The sequence below is a fragment of the Gorilla gorilla genome, chromosome 13 (genome assembly GCF_029281585.2).
Source record: "Gorilla gorilla gorilla isolate KB3781 chromosome 13, NHGRI_mGorGor1-v2.1_pri, whole genome shotgun sequence".
NCBI classification, from domain to species: Eukaryota; Metazoa; Chordata; class Mammalia; order Primates; family Hominidae; genus Gorilla; species Gorilla gorilla.
In genome coordinates this window covers 64,195,870-64,220,639 of record NC_073237.2, presented here as the reverse complement: position 1 = coordinate 64,220,639, position 24,770 = coordinate 64,195,870, and the positions used below count along the sequence as shown (strand labels likewise).

The 24,770-nt window shown below is 41.9% G+C and overlaps 1 protein-coding gene across 3 annotated transcripts in view; it reads left to right on the top strand.

Annotated features, from left to right (window-relative positions):
* The window catches only part of DOCK8 (dedicator of cytokinesis 8), a 249,124-nt gene that overhangs the window by 209,375 nt on the left and 14,979 nt on the right, over positions 1–24,770 (top strand). For all 3 annotated transcript variants that reach the window (XM_055350708.2, XM_019033579.4, XM_019033581.4), the window contains 12 exons: positions 1,318–1,414; positions 2,795–2,929; positions 4,159–4,311; positions 6,613–6,771; positions 8,320–8,420; positions 9,230–9,422; positions 13,685–13,828; positions 15,719–15,850; positions 16,308–16,442; positions 17,869–17,958; positions 20,796–21,032; positions 24,235–24,378. In XM_055350708.2, the coding sequence (XP_055206683.2) occupies positions 1,318–1,414; positions 2,795–2,929; positions 4,159–4,311; positions 6,613–6,771; positions 8,320–8,420; positions 9,230–9,422; positions 13,685–13,828; positions 15,719–15,850; positions 16,308–16,442; positions 17,869–17,958; positions 20,796–21,032; positions 24,235–24,378 (1,720 nt within the window). The remainder of the gene's footprint in view (positions 1–1,317; positions 1,415–2,794; positions 2,930–4,158; positions 4,312–6,612; positions 6,772–8,319; positions 8,421–9,229; positions 9,423–13,684; positions 13,829–15,718; positions 15,851–16,307; positions 16,443–17,868; positions 17,959–20,795; positions 21,033–24,234; positions 24,379–24,770) is intronic.

The following is a 24,770-nucleotide window of genomic DNA, read 5'->3' as shown; positions in this document are numbered from 1 at the left end:
GGTTAAAATGGTAAATTTGATGTTATGTGTACTTTATCACAATATAAAAATTTGATGGCTCATGCCTGTGGTCCCAGATACTCAGGAGGCTAAGGCAGAGCATCACTTGAGCCCAGGAGTTCGAGGCTTCAGTGAGCTATGATAGTGCCACTGCACTCTAGCCTGGGTGATAGGGCAAGACCCTGTCTCTAAGGAAAAAAACAAAAAAAAACTTTTAGATTTCGTTTATTTTACACATATATTATCACTTGGAGAATGAGAAAAAGTGTCAAGTAGCTTGGGACCAGAGAGCCTATCCTAAACATGAAAACAAGTAAAACACACAGAAGTACTTATTTTTTGAGTCCTCAGTGGTATATAAGCAGCTGAAGTGCCCCCATTATTAGGTTAATGGGACGCAAGAACAGGTAAGTGGTAACCCTGGTCCAAGACATATGAGCTGATATAATGATACCCCAACCCCATGGTAACATCTTGGCTACTGAGGCATCTTGGTAAAGTCAATTCTTCATACCTCCCTTTCCTTGCAACTAGATTTGGATGATGATACAAAATATCCCTTTACAGCTTCACTTAGATTTCATAAGAATGGATGGGCTAGCAAAAAAAACCATTCTGATTCCTTAAAGTGAAACTTAATAGAGGAGCGAGCATCAGGCAATTTCCCATTCCCTAGTGGGCAATGACCAGTAATGTCCAGCAGGATATTAGATCACCTGCCCTACAGGAATACAGTCTTGTTTCCCAATGGAAAAGGACGAAAGACCCCACGCACTTGGCTGAGCAACCTCAAGGTGATCTTTGGGAAGTTAAGAGGCTGACTCTCCCCTGACTTGGCTCTGAAGCTCCACCCTTTCCTAACCTAGCCGCATCACTGCCAAGTTCACATCACATCCAGTCTCACTCTCTCTCGCATGTTGCGGGGGCTTCCCCTTACTCAGATCTAGAAATGGTTTTCATGCGTGAAATACAGTCATGGCCCTGAGGCTTTAGGCAACAATCTGAGAGGGGAGCTTAATTGCTAGTAGCAACTAATAACTGCTTCTCTACCCATAGTGTTATTTTTATAATTGTCCTCATCATTATTAATAATAGTGGGGATGAGGATGACCAGGAAACCTTACCTAGACAGTTGTTTCAACAAGACATGAATCACAGAAGGCACCTGCACTCTAGTTACTCAGGGCCGGTTGCTCTGTTTTCATTTCAAGGTTGACTATTTTGGAGATTTCTTTACACCTTGGTGTATAGATTGCCATCATGGGAACCTGGCCAGGTTTGACATGTGCTTTAATTTGACCTCTTGTTGTTTCCTAGAACAAAGGCAGAGTTAGATCAAGAAGCCTTGATCAGTGGCAATCTGGCTACAGAAGCACATTTAATCATCCTGGATATGCAGGAAAACATTATCCAGGTGAGGAAAACAAACACGCAATCTGATTTTTTGGCCATGAATATGTTTACTAGAATAAGGACTTCTTTATGCAAAATTGTGAAAGACATAAATGTGATCCCATAGTACCTTTTTTAAAAAAATGAAGTTGAGAAGTTTACTATTTACAACAGTGTCTACCTTATAAATTCCAGAGATACCAAACATTCTTCTGGCTTCTTTGACTTAGGGCTTACTTGGAGAGGGTTAGGTGTTTGGCCAGCTGACCCTCTTGGTTAAATCTGTGTGAGTATGTACCAAGTTTATAATATGGATGTTGGGTTTATCGTTTAGTATGTAGAACAGTAGTGGTAACTAGGATTTTTTGTGATGGGTCAACTCCAGTTGAATGATGGTCACTGTCTGATATGGGAGCTATGATTATGACTAGGCTAGGTAAAAAGAGTGCTAAATTTGATAAACGATGTCTTCTTTGGACTTAAATTTGTTAAGGAAAGTCATTTGTACCATGAATTTGCCATCCCTGCTGTAGAAAAATATAGCTTTGTGAACTTTGTACCATACTAATTTTATCTTCTATGTGATTATTTCCACAAATTCCCAAGCTGTCTAGGTAATAATGAGTTTTTAATTACCCTGAAAAATGAGTTCTTACATGTTTCCATTGAGAAGTCATTCATTAGAGTAGGTCCAGGATTGCTTTTAGGGCTAGAAGAAATATCGTTGAAACACAGTGAAATCTTAATTCTCTAACTTTTGAATTGTCTAAAATCAAAGTAGTCATCATACAAAAATAAACACAAAAAGTATGTGGTATTTTTGTTGACTTTAATATCTTTGATAACTTAAATGCTTGGTATCACATTTACCTTATCTTTATATAGCACAATATTAGGTGCCAAATATCTATACTAGCCCCCAAATATATTTGCAGTTTTCAAAGAAACCTGAAACTTTTTGTTGTTATCCTTGGTGGTGTTAGTCCTTCTGTAGGTGATAAACAAGCTTCTATTTAGAAACATTGCTGCCACCAAGCAGCCCCTGTTGTACTGGGAAGCCCACAATTGTGTTTTGCATCCCATAAGGAAAGCTACGTCTTGTATACAAAGAAAGAACTTTCCAAAAGATGTGACCCAGGATGAGGGAGATGGGCCTTATACCTTCATTTAGGAACCCAGAATTAGGTATAAATCCCAAACTCATTGGAAGCATTGAAATAAAGCCATTTGGAAATAGGTCTTCGGTTCCCATGGTTAATGGATGATACCCATGGTGGCTCACCAAACTCTTAAGACTCACCACTGGACATGGAACATCAGCATTACTGAGCTAATTGTCAGGAACATCCAGTTCATTGGCACAGTGCAGGGATTCAATGATGCTGTTCTTCCATTCCCCCAGGCGAGCTCAGCTCTGGACTGTAAAGACAGCCTGCTGGGAGGTGTTCTGAGGGTGCTGGTGAATTCTCTGAACTGTGATCAGAGTACCACCTACCTGACTCACTGCTTTGCAACACTCCGTGCTCTCATCGCCAAGGTAAACTTGGGATGCTTGTTTTCTTCCTCTTAATTAAGAGTAAGATTCTCATCTAGCTTCATACTTCTCTCTTCAGGTGGACCAAAAGTCACAGAGCATATTAAGTGGCATCACAGTAAAGGTCTTAAGTCTTCCTAGGAAGAAAGCAGATGCCCTGATTCTGTGGGAAGCCACCATGGAGAGGAAAAGCAGTGGCTCCCATATTTGAAGTGTGGACCTAACTCTAGAAGTTTAAAATGGCCATTCGCTGAAGGTCTATGACATGAGAACAGAGATCAACTGAGTGACTTAGCAGTTTCACTCTTTCTCTGTAATACCTCCGCTGAGTGAGATTAAATCCTCTATGTGACGCCCATTAGTCTTACAAAATGTCATGCCATAAAATGCCAGGAAGGTCAGAAATGAATTTCTCACAGCCTGAGGAATGAGGATTATCCTGGGGTAACATGCAGATTATTTTTCCTTTTATTTATTTGTTTATTTATTTATTTATTCATTTATTTATTTATTTTTGAGACTGAGTCTCGCTCTATTGCCCAGGCTGGAGTGCAGTGGTACCATCTCAGCTCACTGCAGCCTCTGCGCCCTGGGTTCAAGCGATTCTCATGCCTCAGCCTCCTGAGTATTGGGATTATAGGCGTGTGCCACCGCACCCAGCTAATTTTTGTATTTTTAGTAGAGACAGGGTTTCACCATGTTGGCCAGGCTGGTCTTGAACTCCTGACCTCAAGTGATCCACCTGCCTCGGCCTCCCAAAGCACTGGGATTACAGGCGTGAGCCCCCATGCCTGGCCTATTTTTCCCTTTGTTGAAGATCTCAATTGGTGCCTTCTACATGGGGTCTTTTAAATTTAAAAAGTAAAATTCTTCTGCTCATCCTTCTCAGGACCATTTTCTCTTTCTTCATCATGAGTAATTTCCCAGGAACCCAAGAAACTCAGGTTTCCTTCCATCATAGTTGTGATTTCACCAGTGAATGCAACCTGGCTCACAGTGCAGTTAATAACACAGCTCTGACCCTTTTAGCTGGACAGTTCATTATTAAATCTCAAGTCTACTCCATTGCTTAAATCCATCTTCTGATTCACGTAGCTCATTATCTTTATGGAATAGTGCATTAACTCTTCTAGGCTTTTTGCTTGTCCAAATGGACATTTGCATATTTCAACGGTCCAGAAAGTGTATCAAACTGCCAAGTGATGCCTAATGGCCCCTTATGTCTCTCCTAGTTTGGAGACTTACTCTTCGAAGAGGAGGTGGAACAGTGTTTCGACCTATGTCACCAAGTCCTGCACCACTGCAGCAGCAGCATGGACGTCACCCGGAGCCAAGCCTGTGCCACCCTTTACCTCCTCATGAGGTTCAGTTTTGGAGCCACCAGTGTAAGAGTTCAAACCAGCTGAGTGACCTGGAATCAGTAGAGAAAAATTGATGCAAAGCATCAGCTGAGAAAAAAAATAAGGAAATTTTGCAGTATTGCAGTTTACTTCTGTCCTGTGAGAAAGAAACAATTGAGTATGTAGATAGATAGCAGCTTCCATTTTAATTTGCATCTAAAAGTGAATTCATCAGATAAATGCAGTGGTCTCTATCAGTATGTTTCTAAAATAGACAGCCAGGGGCCAGGAGCAATGGCTTTCACCTATAATCCCAGCACTTTGGGAGGCCGAGGTGAGTGGATCATTTGAAGTCAGGAGTTCAAGACTAGCCTGGCCAACATGGTGAAATCCTGTCTCTACTATAAATACAAAAATAGCAAGATGTGTTGGTGCATGCCTGTAATCCCAGCTACTTAGGAGGCTGAGGCAGGAGAATTGCTTGAACCTGGGAGGCAGATATTGCAGTGAGCCGAGATTGCCCCATTGCACTCCAGCCTGGACAACAGAGTGAGACTTCATTTCAAAAAAAATAATAATAAAATAAAATAACCAGGTGCAGTGGCTCATGTCTGTAATCCTAGCACTTTGGGAGGCCAAGGCAGGCAGATCATATGAGGCCAGGAGTTCAAGACTAGCCTGGCCAACATGGTGAAGCCCCCGTCTCTACAATACAAAAAATTATCCGGGTGTGGTGGCACACACCCCCGTAATCTTAGCTACTGGGGGGGCTGAGGCACGAGAATCGCTTGAACCCAGGAGGCAGAGGTTGTAGTGAGCCAAGATTGTGCCACCGTATTCCAGCCTGAGACCCTGTCTCAAAAAAAAAAAAAAGAAATGGAAGAATATTTTAGATTAAAAGTTATCATCTGTGGGGGAAAAATACAATAGACAGGTTAGAATTCAGAAGAGTGTTTCCTGTTTCTAAATTCTGACTAGCTAGTGCCAGAATGACCTGTGGAAGAGAATTTTAAATGATCAGTGTCATCTAACCTGAGTTTTATTTTAATATTTTATTTATTTATTTATTGAGACAGTGTCTTGCTCTGTCACCCAGGCTGGAGTGTAGTGGCACTATCATAGCTCACTGCAGCCTTCAACTCCTGGGCTCAAATGATCCTCCTACTTCAGCCTCCCATGTAGTAACTGGGATTACAGGCACGAGCCACCTTACCCAGCTAATTTTTTTTGCATTTTTGTTGAGACAGGGTCTTGCTGCGTGCCCAGGCTGGTCTAGAATACCTGAGCTCAAGTGATCTTCCCTCCTCAGCCCCCCAAAGTACTGAGATTATAGGCATGAGCCATCCTGCCTAGCGAAGACTTGAGTTTTATTCAAAGCTACGAAGACTTTGGAGTTCAGCTTTATTATAGAACAGTCAAGTTTGCTTTAGTTTGTCTAGATTTTGATACATTCTTTGGAATTTCCATCTGTGGCCATGTTAATAAGTATGCTCAAGTGATATATAAAGATAAATTGGCCCATGGAAAAAAGTCAGCCTCCTCCAAATGTATTAGGGATGATTATTTAAAAGACATTCCTCAGGGGACCTTGAGGTAGCCATGTTTTTCCATGGGCCTGTAAAGAAAGAAGAAACAAAACCTTGTTGCTCACCCAGAGTTCAAAATCTCAGAAATGCTGGCCACAGAAGTCCGCTTATTTATTTATTTAGAGACAGGGTCTCGCTCTGTCACCGTGGCTGGAGTGCAGTGGTGAGATCTTGGCCCACTGCAACCTCTGCCTACCAGGTTTAAGCAATTCTCCTGCCTCAGCCTCTCGAGTAGCTGGAATTACAGGTGTCCACCACCATGCCCAGCTAATTTTTGTATTTTTAGTAGAGACGGGGTTTTGCTGTGTTGCCCAGGCTGATCTTGAACTCCTGACCTCAAGTGATCCACCCTCCTTGGCCTCCCAAAGTGCTGGGAGGCCGAGCCAGAAGTCCCTTTCTTTTAATAAAGTTTAAATAAAGTCCCAAGAAGAAACTCTTGGCACAAAAGGATATACCGTATTCTTGGACCCAACTTTATAAGAATCTTCCAGCTTGCAGCACAAAGGCAGCCCAGTCCTCAATGAAAATTTAAAGGGAGCCTGACAGATTTATGTGAGAGCAATGTCCATTTAAACCATTTAAACAACAATATGAATCTTGTGCAAAGTGTAGCTCCTATTTCATTGAGAGAAGAAGAAATAATTAAGACGGGGTAAAGGAAACACTGAGGAGTTGTTTGTGTCTGGCCATGCTGCTTTCAGTTATCTACTGCTAAGTGTGTCTTATTTACTTCATCTTTTTTTTTTTTTCACTGATGCAGAATTTTGCAAGAGTAAAGATGCAAGTAACCATGTCCCTGGCATCTTTGGTGGGAAGAGCACCAGACTTTAATGAAGAGCACCTGAGAAGATCCTTGAGGACAATTTTGGCCTATTCAGAAGAGGACACAGCCATGCAGATGACTCCTTTTCCCACCCAGGTACACAGAAGCACATACCTTGTCTCATGCATGAGTTTGGGATCTGCCAACTATTGTGTATGTATGTATGTACATATATACACAATTTATATATAAATATATAACATTTGCAAGTATTTATTGTCCAATATGCATGTGCTCTCAGCACTCTGAGAGGTTTTAAAAAGAAATACATCCACCACTGTCCCCAGTCTCAATATGCTAACAGTCTATTTGGAGTGCTCAGTCTCAAAACAATTAGGAAGCAGTACAAGACAAGTGATACATAAGTGCGAACTGTGGTAAGGAGCTAAATGCTATGTAAGGCTAGAGGAAGAGAGGTCGTGATCAATAAACAATCTGGTGGCCAGGAAAGCCTGCAGGGAGGGACAAGATTAAAGGCTGGGGTAGGATTCAGCTAGGCAGGGGAAAAGTGAGGGGGAAATTGTGAGTAGTTGAAACAATGAATTATTTGTATCTGAAGGGATGGTAAAGGGAACAGCTTGTCTGGTGAGGGGTAAGGAAGGGCCGAGTTTGAGAGAGCTTGTAAACAAGGTTGTCCTAAGGAAATGTGTAAGGACAGTAATCTCTTCCATGTCCATTACGATGACCATGGAACTCTAGCCTGTCCCATTTGTCTTTTAACTCCAGCTCCTAGCCTGCTCCATGGTAGGGTCTTAATTAAGTGAGAATGAATGAATGAATGTTTTCTTTTATTCCCTTAGTCTGAGAACCCTATTTCCGGAGTCTGTTTTGCCCTCTCAGGCAATGTTGCATCCTCATTCTCAGAATCTTTTTCCTCTCCTCTACATCAAATCGTTCCTCTCTCATTTCATCTTGACCATACTCCTTTAATTCCATCATTTATATAGAGGTATTCACCAACAAGACCAATCAAACTATGGGCAGTTTAATAAAGGTCTTCAGTGCCTTCACCCAATGAAATGACTCTAGTGGTAGAAATTTTAGGAGCCCTGGCAAGCTGGCAGAGGGGAAGGGGGATAAGACAACATTCTGTGGCTGAGTTACCTGCCAGGGTCTATAGATCAAACCATAGTCTCTCCTTGTTTTTGTACTGCAGGCTCCCCTGGACCTCCACTGTTGGTTTTATAATTAAGAATAAATGATTACAAGAGGTTCTAAAGTATCTGAAGCCCTGGGAAGATCCAGGAGGCTTCTGAGACATGGAACTCAAGCTGAGGTCCTAAGCTGCTTCCTACTTGGTATAAAAATCCCTGATATTCCAGAGTAGAGTTTAGAACTTTTCAGGTTACAAATAACTGAAACTGGTTCAAACTAATTTCAACAAAAATGTTGGAGACAGAGATAGTATGAGGATTCAGGCAGATTTCTGGATCTCAAGGGCCAACACACATCCAGGTCTCATAAACACCTGGGCTGGCGAAGATGAAAACTACAGAGTCAGGTCTAGATGACTCCGCCATCCCTAGTCTCTGCTGCCCTGTGATCCAACCCTTCCCATGGCTTCCCCTTGCATTTCAATGTAATCCTAACTCTTCACCTGGGACTACAAAGCTAAGATTATTTTGAGGCTTACACTTTTTGCAGGTGGAGGAACTTCTCTGTAATCTGAATAGCATCTTATATGACACAGTGAAAATGAGGGAATTTCAGGAAGATCCTGAGATGCTTATGGATCTCATGTACAGGTAAGCTTTCCTGACACACTCAAGGGGCACCACTTGGGGGTCGAGGATTTGTCACTGTGGAGTTCTTACTAATATAATGATCACAGCTAACATGGATATAGTGATTTGGATGATAGCCAAATAATATATAGAAATTAAACATTCAGAGTAGGTTAATTCATATGTAAGTTTTCAGAAGGATCTCCCTAATTTAAAGTGAGGCATAATAATGTTATTAAATATAATAACATTATTAAATATAATAACGCTATCTTCTACTTACCACAGAATCAGAGAAAAGAATAATTAACTGTTATAGGAATTATTTTCCATATGCTTTTGTTCCAATTATATTCAGACATACATATATAGTTTTACTTTAGAAATCATTTTTTACGCATAGTTTAAAAGTTGGTCTTCCCGTCCTTGTTCAGGAGAAATTACTTACAGAGGCAAAATTGTTCTGATGCAACATCATACAAAGGGCAGTACTTTTGTCTTCTGTTTTATTTTGAGCGAAAGGAAAGAAAAGGCAGAAATTTGCCTGAGAGCCATTAAAATAGACATCATGTTATCAGGTATTTTTTCTCCATAAGGCTTTTACTAAGTACTATTTCTTGGAGGTCAGCACAGCTTAAACATGGAATAAAAATAGTTGGACTAATAAATGTTTTCTTCTGTCTCGTTTTCTGGAAATGTAGGGCAAAATCTCAGGTGGAGGGGTACAGGGAACTCTTGGGGGAGAAAAAAAGAAAAGGTCACACAAAGTAGAAGAACAGTGTCATTAACCCACTGTCCTCAAAACTACTTCTCACTCAATCTGTCTTCAGAATTGCGAAGAGTTACCAGGCATCTCCTGATCTGCGGCTGACCTGGCTCCAGAACATGGCAGAGAAACACACCAAGAAGAAGTGCTACACGGAGGCTGCCATGTGCCTGGTGCACGCCGCTGCGTTAGTGGCTGAGTATCTGAGCATGCTGGAGGACCACAGCTACCTGCCCGTGGGCAGTGTCAGCTTCCAGGTAGGGTGTGTGCAGCTTTTCCCTTAGAGCAGTGGTTCTCAACTGGGGCGATTTTGTCCCCCAGCCCCAGAGACATTTGGCAATGTCTAGATACATTTTTGGTTATCACAACTGGGATGGGTGAGTAGGTGCTACTGGCATCTGACTGGTAGAAGCCAGGATGCTGTTAAACATTCTGCAATAGGAGAGCTCCCCTGACAAAGAATTGTCTGGCCCCAAATGTCTGTAGTACTAAGGTTGAAAAATTCCAAGTTCATACATTATATTTGCTTCTTCTAATTGCTTTCCCATCATCGTTGGTTTTTTTTAAATTATTGTTTACAATAATGGCACCTAGCCATTATTAATAGCACTTTAGGAGACATTTGCAAACACTTTCACATGCATGGCTTCATTTGAACCTCCCCGTAAAGCTGTGAGGCAGGTAGGTAGGCAAGGTGGTTATTACTCCCACTTCACAGATGAGAGAACTGAGAGAGCAACTTTTCTAAGGTCACTTAAACTCTTTTTCAAAGACTTGTAGTTGACACAGTATACTGACATTGTGAAAGTTTGGAAAATATTGGATAAATGATTTTCCTCCTGGCCCATTCATTTGATTCCACTCTTCAACTTTATAGGGGCCCACTCTCCAATCCAAAAATCAAGAAAGAATCAAATTGACCTAAGAAGGGAGACAAAAGGCTGAATCAGTACCTTCTTAGGATAAGCTGAAAATTACCCACATTTGGCAAAGGGAAATTGTCTGCCAGACCTAAAAGCTGGCTCGGATGGGATGCTCAGTGGCCACTTAAAGTGTTCTTACTGAATAGTTTAATAGTCTTTAGAGAGAGAGAAAATAAAAAAGCACAATGTTGGGTACTTTTTTTGTAAGAGACATAGTTTGTAGAGATGACCATCCCTGAAACCATGAACAATATAGCTACAGTAATAGAGTGTTTTTCAAGCCAGACTCACGAAGTCATTTACAAGGGTTTGTATTATTCTTGTTTGAATTTACATGGCTGATTTTATGAAAAGCTTTGTTCTTGTTATTGTTCTTCAACACAATTTTGTGATGTTGTATGAACCAGAAAGAAAGAACAATTCAAAGTAGCTTCCCCAGGCTTAGAGAATAAGTCACTGAAACTATGCTGGTGCAGCCAGGAGCTTCTGGTTTTCCAGAACACAGCAAAGCTGGGTATTGCCTCCTATGAATAACTCTTCCTTTCTTATGGTCCTCAAGAACAAAAATAGTTATTCTGTGATTTCATGCTTGGCAAATGAATTTTCTTCTTAATTCAGAAATGTTTGTTATAAAAGCTGATAATTAGATCTCATCCAAAAGCATAAAAATAACACCTGATTTCAAATCACATAGAAGTGTACAAGAAAGTTATAAAAGTTATTTTAGATGTATTTGCTTCTTTTCTCAAATTTATTTTGACCATTTGATGCTATCAAGAATAAATATTATGGCACTACTCTTTCAATTCCCAGGAAATTGTAAGTGTTTAGCACTTCATATTGTTTCATTTACTAAATTATTTTATAGTTCTTTTATTCCTTTTCCCATGACTGTATTTTAATATTTATCACTTAAATATCAATTGCATTTCATTATTGACTTTTATATTTAGTAAGCCTTACTGTTCTAATTTTACCTAGAATTCAATTGATTTGCTAATAATGACATGCCAAAGTGAATCATTATTACACAATCAACAGAAATATTCCACATTATCCCAACATGGGGGCATACAGCTCTATCTATTCACATATATTTATCCATTGATTCCTTCTTTTAGAGAATATTTATTGAATACTTACTCTGTCCTCATGAACATTACATTCTAACCAGAGAGACATAATATAACTAATTATTCCAATCTTTGTTCAGTTATAATTATGAGAAATACTGTTATAAAGAGGCACAAGATATTGTGAGCATTTATGGTCCAGGCCCTGTGGGTCAGGGAAGGGTGAAGAAGGTGAAAAGGAAGGCAGAAGAAACTGAAGTGTGAGGGCTTCTTGATGTAGAGGAGGCAATGAGTTAGGTGTTCTCAGCTACAGAAGAGAAGCCAAATTATATTAATGTGTATGAGTGAATTCTTACTTCTCTCAAATGGGACATACCAAATCAATTTGGAAATGTAGCTGGCAAGTGAAAGGACACCCAACCCAGACTGACAGAAGGTAAAAATGGAATTTATCAGCCTGTATGAGGAATGTGAGCCTGGAGTAGCACCTGCCATACTGGACCTAGGGGCCCAAACAATGTCAGCAGAGCTCACTGTCATCACCACTTCCCATCTCTGCCATCTGTTGTGTCAGCTTCGTTCTTCACAGGCTTCCCACACCACAGTTTAGGTTTACATCTCTAGGTTCAAGTCTAGGAGAGAAGAGAGATGCCTCCTTTCTAGCAGTTGCAGAGAAAGCCTCAGTGCATCTTACTGATCCTGTCTGAACATCTGATCCTGTGCTCATCCCTGAACCAGCCATACTGGCCAGAGAAATGGAGTGCTCTGATTTACTGACCCCGGATCATGGGTCCACACCTGGAATTATGGGTGATTTCTTCCCCTAAATCAGGATGCTTTACTTTATAGAAGGAGGAAAGAATTCTAGACAGCATTAACAACAGATGTCCAGTGTTGATTTTGCAAATGCTCTGTGCTTTGATTTTCAACCTTGTTCTGCTCCAATGAAATACAGCTTTTGGAAAAGATTTATAAACTAGAGATAAATAAATATGTGCAAGGAAAATAACTTTGAGGTCACTGAGTTCCAGGAAACTGAGATCACTGAAATTCTGTGTCCAGAGTGCAATATTTATTTCACAACTGTAGATACGGACACATTCTTAGATACTGCTGTTACTTGTACCTCTCTGATCCTGAAGCCAAGAAAGTCTGCAGAATCCTTTTCCTCTGACTACAGCTAATGAGGCTACATAGCTTCAAATCTGTTCCTCTAATGTGGAAAATTGCATACATTCTAATAGTATTAGTATCTTGGGTTATTAAATGCTTTCAACTGAATTTCTTGGATCTTCTGTTGTCACAGAAACATCATAATACATAGGGCAGGTTTGGAAGAAAGACTGGCCACAAAGGCTTTGAGAGCCTCCTCCTATATTCCTAAAACTACGTTACAGTGTTGCATGTGAAGAGATAGGGCTATCTATGACAACTATGTCCTGACTGATTGCTAAGGTTGATTCACTTGATCTTGTTAACCAGGCCAGAAGGCAGACAGCTTTTAGTTCACAAGCCAACTCTGATCAGTTAGTAGTGGCTGACTGGAGCACTGTGCTTAAGAATTTTGAGACTATATCCAAGCTCTGGGGAAAAAGTGCTACAGTTGATTAGTTATGCCTGCCATGATTACAGCAATAGGAAGGAGTGGCATGTGTGCCACCTGTTTGTAATCCCTAAACTGGGAAGGTTTCCCATTTCTTCTGTTTTTCATATGCATTTCTTCCATAGCTGTGAGCTAAGAAGAAAATGATTCTTGACCTGTCACGTATTCACTGCCAGGGCCAGTGCTAGGGTGAAGAGGCACTCACCCTCAGGGTCAAACGGGTACAAGATCAGTACTTCCATGGCCCTAAAAGCGAGTACCTCTCTAAATTTTGTCTTGGGTTTCTCATTTGGTTCACCCCAACCATGGTCTCTGCATGCTCTGCTAGAGGCTCTAAACGCAATAGTTTATGTAAAGGAAAAAAATGCATGGAAACAAAATGTTCAGGAAGAAAAAAAACACACACACAGTAACTGCTGCAATGCCATGAAAACTTCCTTAATGAAGACAGCCTCACTTGCTGTTGTCATATATCATGGCTGTTTATCTGAGTCAATTCCAGAGTAGCAACATACTTCAGAAAAACACCACTGGAAGTCAGAGGTCCACTCGGTGAAACAGGGAGCCTAGCTAATGTTAATTGGCCTTTGCCTTTTGAAAACCAAGACACCAGCCCTATGTCCCTTAGGGTTGTTTCACTAAAGTAACTCAGCTATTGTGACATTGAGGTAAGTGTCCTTTATACAAAATCTCCTAATGGTTAAAAAGAAAAACGTGAGGTTTGAAGACCAGTTGCTCAGTGCGCCTCTTCTAAATGAATGGCAGACAGATACTCTCGGGGTAGAATTACAGACCTAGTTTAGTCACAGCCTTGGTAAGGATCTGCACACCAGCTTCCTCATTTCCCCATTCGGGGTTCCTGTGGTCTCTTACTAGTCTGGTCGCCCTGTTCTCCAGGCTTATACTGTGATCTCTTTCAGAATATTTCTTCCAATGTGCTGGAGGAGTCTGTGGTCTCTGATGACACCCTGTCACCTGACGAGGATGGGGTGTGTGCAGGCCAGTACTTCACCGAGAGTGGCCTGGTGGGCCTCCTGGAGCAGGCTGCGGAGCTCTTCAGCACGGTCAGTGCCCAGAGGGCATCCCGGGGCCTGGCCTCCCATACTCCAGCTGGACTTGGGGTGCTTGGGAACACCTGGTCTTAATGGCCCAGTCAGCCCCACTTCCCGAGGACACATGCCAGGGTGTGCAGGAAAGGGGATGGGCCCGGGGAGGACTTTGATGTATGCAAATTGCATGAGCTTCCCAAGGGAGCTGAGATAGCCTTTCATCACAGTGCTGGTCTGAGCTTCGCTGTATGCTCATTGGTTGGGCAGCAGTTTCACAGTATTATTTCTATTTAATAGGGGTGGAACTAAGCCACAGAGAGGTGAAATGGCTTGCCCAGGGTTACACAATAAATGATGAGGCATGTTTTCACTCCCTCATTTTTCCTCTCAGAGAGAAAAAAATTAGGGAGGAACCACTGGGAGGAGAGAGGAGGAATACACAGACAGTGTCTTCCCTCCTAGCCACTGTGCAGTCTGAAGGACCATCACAGAGCAGGACCAGCTTACAGAAATGTGGGCACAGAAACCACTGAGACTCCTCTGGTTAACTTAATCTGGATCTAAACACTCCTAGTATATATACTAGAAAAATATAGAGAGAGATGAAGTCATTGAGATTCAGGGCAAAGAGGAAACACTCTTGTCTATTTTCTTTTCTTTTTTTGAGAGAGTCTAGCTCTGTCGCCCAGGCTGGAATGCAGTGGCGCAATCATGGCTCACTGCAGCCTCTGCCTCCAGGGTTCAAGCAACTCTCCTGCCTCAGCCTCCTGAGTAGCTGGGATTACAGGTGTGCACCACCACACTCGGCTAATTTTTTGTGTTTTTAGAGGAGACAGGATTTCACCCTGTTGGCCAGGCTGGTCTCAAACTCCTGGCCTCAAGTGATCTGCCCATCTTGGCCTCCCAAAGTGCTGGAACTACAGGTGTGAGCCACCACACCCGACTTGTTTTCATTTTAATAATCTCCCTCCTTTAAATTTTAAGCCAAGAAAGTATTCAGTACTTTACTGTATTTAGCTGACCCGATTTTGTTTTCATCTATACTATACTCATCCTTATTTTCCAGTTTTTATTTCCAAGTTTCCTCTCTACAATATTATTTATTGTAATTATTGTTTTAACTATCTTCTTTCTATTCTTGCTTTCCTTTTCAAGATTCAGAAAATGTCTAATATACTCTAATTTTTCCTCAAACTCGACAAAATGAATTAGAATCCTACTAACTCTTTGGAGGCATACATTTAGCATCTGGCTAGAGGAGGACCTCTGATGAAATTTAAATATACTAAAACTGCCTTTCTGAATTGCTGTTAGTCCCTGCTACCAAACTTCTCTCCTGTTTTTTCTTTTTGTTTTGTTTTGTTTTTGTTTTTGTTTTTGAGGCAGAGTCTTGCCTTGTCACCCAGGCTGGAGTGCAGTGATGCAGTCTTGGCTCACTACAGCCTTGACCTCCTGGGCTCAGCCTCCCACCTCAACCGCCCAAGTAGCTGGGACTACAGGAGCATGCTACCACACCTGGCTGATTTTTTAATTTTTTGTAGAGATGGGGTCTCCCTATGTTGTCTAGGATGATCTGAACCTCTGGGTTCAACTGATCCTCCTGCCTCAGCCTCCCAAAGTGCTGGGATTACAGGCATGAGCCACTGCACTCAGCCAGTATTTTTTTTCCCCAAAAGCTCTTCTCCCTACTTATCGCCATACAGGACTACTTAGCGAGGTGTCTAGTTCAGTTTGAAGGCTACCACTGTCCCAAAAGTGCTCAGATACCCCTTCTTGCCCTGTGAAATACTGCGATACAACAATAAATTCACTCTCCAGCACATTGTTTGGGCAATGACCTCTGGTTGCTCTTCTTAAGTTTCCAGTGGATTAAATTCTCTCTGATGCTCTTCTCCTCTTTCCAAGGGAGGCTTATATGAGACAGTTAATGAGGTCTACAAGCTGGTCATCCCCATCCTAGAAGCGCATCGAGAATTCCGGAAGCTGACACTCACTCACAGCAAGCTGCAGAGGGCCTTCGACAGCATCGTTAACAAGGTAGCCGGGGAGCCTGGCTGGCAGGTCTTGTTACCTGGTGGCGGGCGACCCTGTCCTACAGATGCTTAGCCATCCTTCCTCTCCAGGGAGTGATTTATCTTTAGCACATTGCTTTTGCTCTCACCTGTCAAACAGAAAAGGGCTGAAATTCCTCTAACAGAGGACCAAAATTCCAAATGTGAAAACATTCAGCTTAAATTACTTTATAACCAGGAAATGTGAGAAATTTTTAAGTTTAATTAAAAGAAGGCCCAGAAATCTTTCATGGGATTTCTTTTGTTGTTATTTCTGAAGTTTATTCCATAAGCACTAAATTTTTTTAAGGAGTGATTTCTGTTTACATCAGCCATAGGAGTAAAATGCTTTGTTAACACAATGAAAGACCCCTGCCCTTTGCAACTCAATGGCTCCTCAGGATGACATAACTAAGGAGAGCTTTTTATATTTTGTTCCTCAGGATCATAAGAGAATGTTTGGAACCTACTTCCGAGTTGGTTTCTTTGGATCCAAATTTGGGGATTTGGATGAACAGGAATTTGTTTACAAAGAGCCCGCAATTACCAAGCTTCCTGAGATCTCACATAGACTAGAGGTAAGAAAAGTGATTCTGTGCGCCTGACCTGGTACACTTTACAAAAACCAGTTAGAGTGGGTCATTACCAAAAATAAACAAATAAAGAGTTATGGATTCATCATTGATCTCTACATAAAGTTTTCCCCTTTGCATTTATAAAAGGCAAAGTAGAAAGGTCTTAGGTGAGATCATGAGGTGATGTAATATTTTGATAGTTTTTCCCTAAGACTCTGTGTATGCTTTTCACAGTTTGTAATTTTATATGGTGAATATTTATTTTCAAGTCTGTGCAAAATTCAATCAAGGTCATGTGCTTTCTTATCACCCTTTCCAAATATTAGTAGTTTATACTAGTAGATAGAGAGTAATAGAGTTTTTCAACATGAAGTTTAGCATCTTGACTTTGAAGTAATCTAGCCAAATGACTGAATCACCCCTAGATAATGGTGAGGCCATCCTTTAGGTATCACTGGATGGCACCTGGGGTCATTCTGATGTGGAGCTACTCAGCTGTGGCCAGCCCAGCTCCAACCTGCCAGTGAGTGACATTTGGTCCATAATACAACAGAAAAGTGTAGCATGTTGTTAGAAGCAAAGCTGAAAGCCTGGAGAAAAAGAGAAACAGCCTAGAGAAAGGTCAGGACAAAAGAAGCACAGGTTGTAAGGGCCAAACACTAAGAACTCAGTCAAAGGTGCCTCCCCAAAAAAAAACCTTCTCAAGCACATTTGGGGATTTGGATGAACAGGAATTTGTTTACAAAGAGCCTGCAATTACCAAGCAGGACTGGGGTCCTTTGAACTGCTCACAATTAACCAAAGATTCACTCCTTAGGCTTTCATTGCTTTGAATTTGTGCCCTCCTATGAGTGTAAAACTTAAAACATTTGTGTTGCCTAATGGCTTCTTACACTCTCCATCCATGCCAAAAAAAAGAGGGTTTATCCTTACTTGACTCAAAGAAGCCATTGCCCAGAGTGGCTGGGTGAGTTGCCCCAAAATTGTTTAGCACATGCTAAAAAGAGCTAGCAATTGACCCCAGTCCACTTGGTTCCCTATATTGTTTCCCCTACTTAGAATTAGAGGTATATATTTTATCTTCTTGTGCACTGTGATTTGCCACAATATGGGAAGCCTGGTGACTTCCAAGTTCCCAGGGTACAGAAGCCGAGAAGTAAAGAGTGTGATACCCCAGCAAATATAATGATGTTAGCTGAATTAGAGGCCAAGTATACATCTTATAGGGAAGCATATACCAGTTGACAGTGCTATTTTTATTTTTGTCTTAGGAAATGCTGAACTTTGCTCATTAGCTCAGAGGAACTCTCAATAATCAGTGAGCATCATTCTACCTTGCACTTGCTCCAAACTTATTTCACTTCCGAGGAGACAAAGAGTTGCATTATGTTAAAATAACCTTTATAAACTATTGGTTCTTCTTACCTAGGCATTTTATGGTCAATGTTTTGGTGCAGAATTTGTGGAAGTGATTAAAGACTCCACTCCTGTGGACAAAACCAAGTTGGATCCTAACAAGGTATACAAAAATTTACAAAAAATAACCATCAAGCTCTAAATCCCTTCGTTCTCTACCCAAGAATACATAATGATCTCATCTATCTGGACTCTCCAAGTCACTTAAATGCAGTCAAACCTTTTCGTCTAGAGTTCAACTACTAATTGGTCAGATCTTAAAAAAAAATGTAGTCAAAGGCAGGAATCATAATAGGAGCCACCATTTATTAAGCACCAAATATGTACCTGGAACTGCATTAGGCCCTCTACATACATCATTTTATTTCATCCTGCAACGACCCCTGGAAGTAGATTTTGTCATTCCTATTTTAGAGATGAGAAAACTGAGACATGGAAGAGTCAAGCAACTTTCGAGGTCATGCAAGTGGCAGAGCCAGTACTCAGACCTGAGGTCTGTTGCTTCTAAACCCCTACTCTTCAGCACTGCTCTTTACTGCCTTTTTATAAAACCTTTAAACTCTCCATTTCAAACTCGACAACACTTAGTGGCTTCCTTCTTTAGGCTGCAAGTATTCCTTCCATCCAAGTCCAGGATCACTGTGCTGTTGGGGGAATGATAAAAACGGCTTGGGTTTGGGTTTCCTCACTTTCACAAGAGGGTATGTTCCATTTCACCCCAAAATGGGTGTACAGTTCTGATGCTAACATGTGGAGGTAGTATCAGCTCCCACAGGGTAAAGGCTCAGTCCTCCTCAAGACTGCCGTGACTTCAGATGCCAGCTTCAAGAGGGACCCCCAGGCCAGCCACGCTTCTGATCAGCCAGCTACAAATTTGGGAGTTTCTATAACCTGTTAGCTTGAAAATAGGAGAAAACAAAGCAAATAATAATAATAATAATAATTTGGGAGTTTCTATGATACCTGTTAGATTAAATAATTCACTACAATGACTCACAGAATTCCAAAAAGTACTCTGGTTACTATCAGAGTATTATGATAAAGGGTGAACATCTTTTTGTGCCTTTATTTATGGCTTCCTGGCTCATCAGTGTGTTCTCCAACCAGGAAGCTCCGCCAAGTCTCAGTGTCCAGAGATTTTGTTGGGGTTTCATTATGTAGGCAAATTGAACACAATCTCCAGCCCCTCTCCTGTCTCCAGAGGTCATCCAGCTCCTACCCTCTAATCACAGAATTGGTCTTTTTGGTGGCCACTTGGCATCCTGAAGCTATCCAGGGGCCCAGCATGAGTCACCTCATTAGCATCGCAAAGACACCCATCACTGAGGAAATTCTAAGTGTTTCTAAAGCTCTGTGCTAGGAAATGGAGACAAAGACCAGACATATTCTTTATTATACCACAAGCTGATGCTGCCCGCTCAGCCCAACTCACATGTCCATGAATGAGCTTTCTAAGTTACTGGAAAAAGTGCAAGTGCAAGGTATCATTAAGGGCCCTGGGACAGAGGACCATTCACCATCTAGCAAACCTGTAAAATGAAAGGTCCAAACTCCCAGTTCCATCTTCCAGGGTATGAAGAAGATAATGGAAGAGGGGAAGAATTGGCCAAATTGAAAAGTGTTTTTCTACATTTTTCAGAACGCTTTCTCACTTAAGACACATTCTCTAGCCTAGGCTTGAAAGCAGTGACTGTGGTAAGAGTTTAACTAATCTTCAGACACACGTCTGGGAGATGGAGTTGGCCGTGTGCCCACAGTGATCTGTACATAGCACAAGCTGTGTAAAATGTGACCTCCCTCAGCCAAGGTGCCCTTTTCCCCGCTTTTAAAATTCCCAGGGTAGGTTGTGAGAGTTTGGAATGAGAGTCTGAACCCAGAGTTACAACCAGATTTCATTATACTAAGTCATGATTTACAGTCTGAGGTCAGTGACCCCACCCATCCCTTTCAGTGGGTGACTGTCCCAGCATCTGACCTCATGGTCACTTTTTTTCCTAAGAGATTGTCTTCTTTAATGAGTACTTATTTGCTCTGTGTTTGAGGGTGGAGGTGATGTGAGTGTGTGTTTAAATGAGGCCTAGGCAGTAAAATTCAGTTTAGTTCTATGAGTTTTGACAAACACATGTGACTGCCTTCATAACCAAGATACAGAACAGATCCACCACTCCAAAATACTTCCCGTGCCCATTGGTAGTCCGTGTTGCAGTAGTTCCTTCCTTTCCATTGCTGAGTAGTATTCTATTGTGTGACTACCTCACCATTTGCTTGTTAATTCCCCACTGGAGTGACATTTGGGTTGTTTCTAGTCTTTGTCTGTTATGAATAAAGTTGCTGGAGACATTTGTGTACAGGTTTTTGTATGGACATAAGCTTTCATTTCTCTCATGTACACACATAGGAGTGGGGTTGCTGGGTCCAATGGTAGTGCAGTTTAACTGCATAAGAGACTGCCAGCTTCTTCTGCAAAGTAGCTGCGCATTTTGCATTCCCACCCTCTGTGTATGACAGCTCTAGCTGATCTCCATCCTTGCCAGCACTTGATATTGTTAGTTTTCTTTAGTTCGACCATTCACGCTTCCTCATAACTGTGAGGTAGTCATTGTCATTCTGAAAAGGAAAGTTTGTCTCTTTGGAATAGCAGTTTGCAAACTCTTATACCAAGGCCTCCACTGTGGATCAGTTTGCTCTGCTAGGAAGGTGCGGCCGGTGGCCCTGACTCTCCCCACAGGCACATTCCCCTCTCCCTCCTTGCAGCCCCTTCTCTCCTTGGGGGTGGAGAGGAGGAACTTCTGCTGGCCACATTCTCCCCTGCATCTGTAGCTTTTCTGCACTGGGCAGGGCGGTGCTGGCACGCCGTGTTCCTGCATGCCCCTCCGTTGCGTCAGGGATGGCCATTTGCAGAATAGCTCATCTTCTCCCTCCCTGCCTTTTCCCCCTTAGGCCTACATACAGATCACTTTTGTGGAGCCCTACTTTGATGAGTATGAGATGAAAGACAGGGTCACATACTTTGAGAAGAATTTCAACCTCCGGAGGTTCATGTACACCACCCCGTTCACCCTGGAGGGGCGGCCTCGGGGAGAGCTGCATGAGCAGTACAGAAGGAACACAGTCCTGACCACTATGCACGCCTTCCCCTACATCAAGACCAGGATCAGCGTCATCCAGAAGGAGGAGGTAATGCACCCAAGGGATTGGCCACCACTGGATGAGTGGGCTGGGTGGCCTCCCAAGAGGACCCACAAACCTCTTTCACAGTGGATTGGACTGAAAACAAGGAGGGATGCACTTGAAATATGATTATATGGTTGTCCTTTCACTCTCATGGTGCCAGAAAATCCCATTTAGGCAGCTACATATTTTATAGCACTATTGTATATTAAATATTTAATATTTTAAAGTTATATCTTTAGTATAAGTATGTTTATGTATTTAATTATAATATTTAATATATATTTCAATTATAAACTTGTACAACATATATATTTACATTTTAAATATTTTATATAAAATTTTTCTATATTTCAAAGCTTAGAGGTGATTCAAGCATAGTCGTGCTGTTAATTATTGGAGACGGGACCTGCACGTGGGCAGCCCCAGTGAGTCGGTGGTGTGCTGTGGGAAAGGGCCATGTAAGGTAGACAAGTTCACTGACGAGCTTCTAGTCCTAGCTTCCTCGTGTGATTTTAAACAAGCTACATACCTTCAGTTTCTTCATCTATGCATTAGCAGGAAAGACCTCTAAGTACAGTATAAGATTATACTCATTTTATTAATAAAAGGACTGGTCAAGAAGGTCTCTCAAACCACAGAATCGTTCAAAATTCTGCACACCATAAACAACTTATTATTCTTTAAAACACATATATATACACTTATTTGTCGTCCTTTTTATGCAGGGCCACAGACTTCTCTGTGACTGTGGGTTTGCTGATCACAATTCAGCATTTTCTTTTATAAACCACACCCGTAGTGCTTTGTCCATGATTTTCAGTTTTGCTTTGTGTAAGCAGAGTGAGAGCTTAAAGATCCTTGTTAAACAATTTGAGAGCAGAAGCCTTCTGGATGTTTATGATGTTTTTCTCCCCGAGACTTTGACAGCAGTCTTGTGCACACCTAATATGACAGGAATTTTTATAGCAACTCACTTTCATAATATCTTGTCCAACCATTTGGCTTGGTTTTCATAGAAACAAATCTTTTTCTTTCCACACCCATAGTTCATCAGTTTCTCCATTATCTAATTAGATTGGGTCATTAAAATAACAAGTATAACAGGCATAATCAAGTTGGTGAACAAACACAGATGAATTGTGGTGAATATATACCTCGTCAGGCAGAAGCAGAAATAGCTGAGCTAACTGGAGAGTCATCCACCAGGTAGTGTTCAGCCGGGTAACCACGTCAGGGTGTGGGTTTCACAGAAGCTGAAGAAAGCCTGAAGCAGTGACTCGGTCAGGAGGAGGTGGGTTTAGAAGCCATCTGCTGTACTTCCTATACTTCTTGCTTTGGACTTTTGAACACTGAGACATTCTAGGCATAACACAGATATAAACTCATGGTGCCCAAAAGCATTTCAAAACCTTTTCTTTTCTTCATTCCTGCCTTCCTTTCCTTTCCTTCTTTTCCTTCCTTTCCTTTCGTTCTTCCTTTTTTTCTGTGTCTCTGTCTCTCTTTCTCTCTTTTTCATTTTTGAGACAGGATCTTCCTCTGTTGCCCTAGAGTGCAGTGGCATGAACATGGCTTACTGCAGCCTCGACCTCCTGGGCTCGAGCAATTTTCCTACCTCAGCCTCCTGTGTAGCTGGGACTACAGGCTTGTGCCACCATGCCCAGCTAATTAAAAATATATAGCGATATATATTTTGTAAGAGACAGGGGTCTTACTTTGTTGCCCAGTCTGGTCTCAAACTCTTGGCCTCAAACGATCCTCCTACCTCGGCCTCCCAAGGTGCTGGGATTACAAGTGTGAGCCACTGAACCAGCCTGAACTTTTCTTGGCCTTCCTTAGTTCCCCAACAACCTCAACAACAGTTCTCAGCTGTTTGCTAGGGCTGTAGAACTAAGTACCATAGACTGGGTGGCTTAAACAACTGAAATTTCCTGTCTGCACAATCCTAGAGGCTAGGAGTTTGAAATCAAAGTGCCAGCACTGTTGGTGCCTTCTGAGGGCTGTGAGGAAAGGGTCTGTTCCAGGCCTCTCTCCCTGACCTGTGGACAGCCCTCTTCTCCCTGTGTCTCTTCACATCATCTTCCCTCTGTGTTTGTGTCCAGATTTCCTCTTCTCGTAAGGACACCAGTCATACTGAACTAGGGCTTACCCTGCTGGCCTCATTTTAACTTGATTGCCTCTGTAAAGACCCTATCTCCAAAGAAGGTCACATTCTGAGGTACTGAAGGTTAGGACTTCGACATATACATTTTGGGGGAACACAATTCAACCTATGAAATTCAGAAAAGACTCTACCCCAAACCAGCAGAACTTAGCAAATAGATTGATTGACCCTTAAAAGAATTCCATTTACTGGAAGTTCACCCTCAGTTGGAGAAGGCACAGGTGATATCAAAAGCTTGTGTTATGATGGGGGAGAAAATCTTGAGTGCTGTGTTTCTAATATAGCTTTCTGCATTGTAAGTTGAGTAGCATGAGGCTGTGTGCGGTGGCTCTTGCCTGTAATCCCAGCACTTTGGGAGGCCGAGGCGGGGGAATTGCCTAAGGTTGGGAGTTTGAGACCAGCCTGACCAACATAGAGAAACCCCATCTCTACTAAAAATACAAAATTTTCTGGGTGTGGTGGTGCATGCCTGTAATCCCAGCTACTTGGGAGGCTGAGGCAGGAGAATTGCTTGAACCCGGGAGGCGGAGATTGCAGTAAGCCAAGATCATGCCATTGCACTCCAGCCTAGACAACAAGAGCAAAACTCCATCTCAAATAAATAAATAAACAAATAAATAAACAAATAAATAAATAAGTTGAGTAACTTGCTCAGTAATAGGAAAGGCAACCTGACAGGGTAGAAAAAACATGGACTTTGAATATAGACATACTTGTGATCGAATTATGACCTCCTCCCTTACTACCTGTGGCATTTTGTGGAACTTAACCTTACAAATCCCCCTTTGACTGTAAAATGGAGAGTATAAAGAGGTTGTTGAGAGGAATAAATGCTAAATGTATGTAAAGTTCCTGGAACATAAGGAATCAAGAAATGTTAGGCCCATCTTTCTTTTTAACCTGTTAAGAGTATTTTAAATTACTCTGAAAGTCTTTCCCTAGCTGCCTCTTCAAATTCAGGTGGCCTCTCTGTCATAGCTCCAGGCTTGTCCATAGCTTATGAGACCAGACAGTGACTTCCCTATGTTTACGTCTCATGTTCAGTTTGTTTTGACACCGATTGAAGTTGCCATTGAAGACATGAAGAAGAAAACCCTGCAGTTAGCGGTTGCCATTAACCAGGAGCCGCCTGATCCAAAGATGCTTCAGATGGTGCTGCAAGGCTCTGTGGGAGCTACTGTAAATCAGGTAGGCAAAACCAGAGGTGGCAGCTCCTCTGGTTCTTATTATTTAGGTTGTCATTATACGTCTTCACCCTCCTTCCTTGGGTTGATGAGGACTTTGATCCATAGACAAACACAGAAATGTTCCTACACTTAGCCTGAACACCTGTAAGGTTTAGAAGACTTTTAGGAAACCTCTTCCCTTTAATGTAACAACCCCAGGTAGAAAAGAAATCCTAGAGATGAGTGGACCATGCTTTAAGGAGTACCACTTTCTCAGAGGAGTCTCCACTTCGGGGCCAGACCTGACAATATGATGCAAATCTGGAGTCATGTTGAAGAATGCTTAATCATGACCAATTCACACAGAGTAATTGCAGGGCTTGAGACTCACCTACAAATGCCTATAGGAGAGAA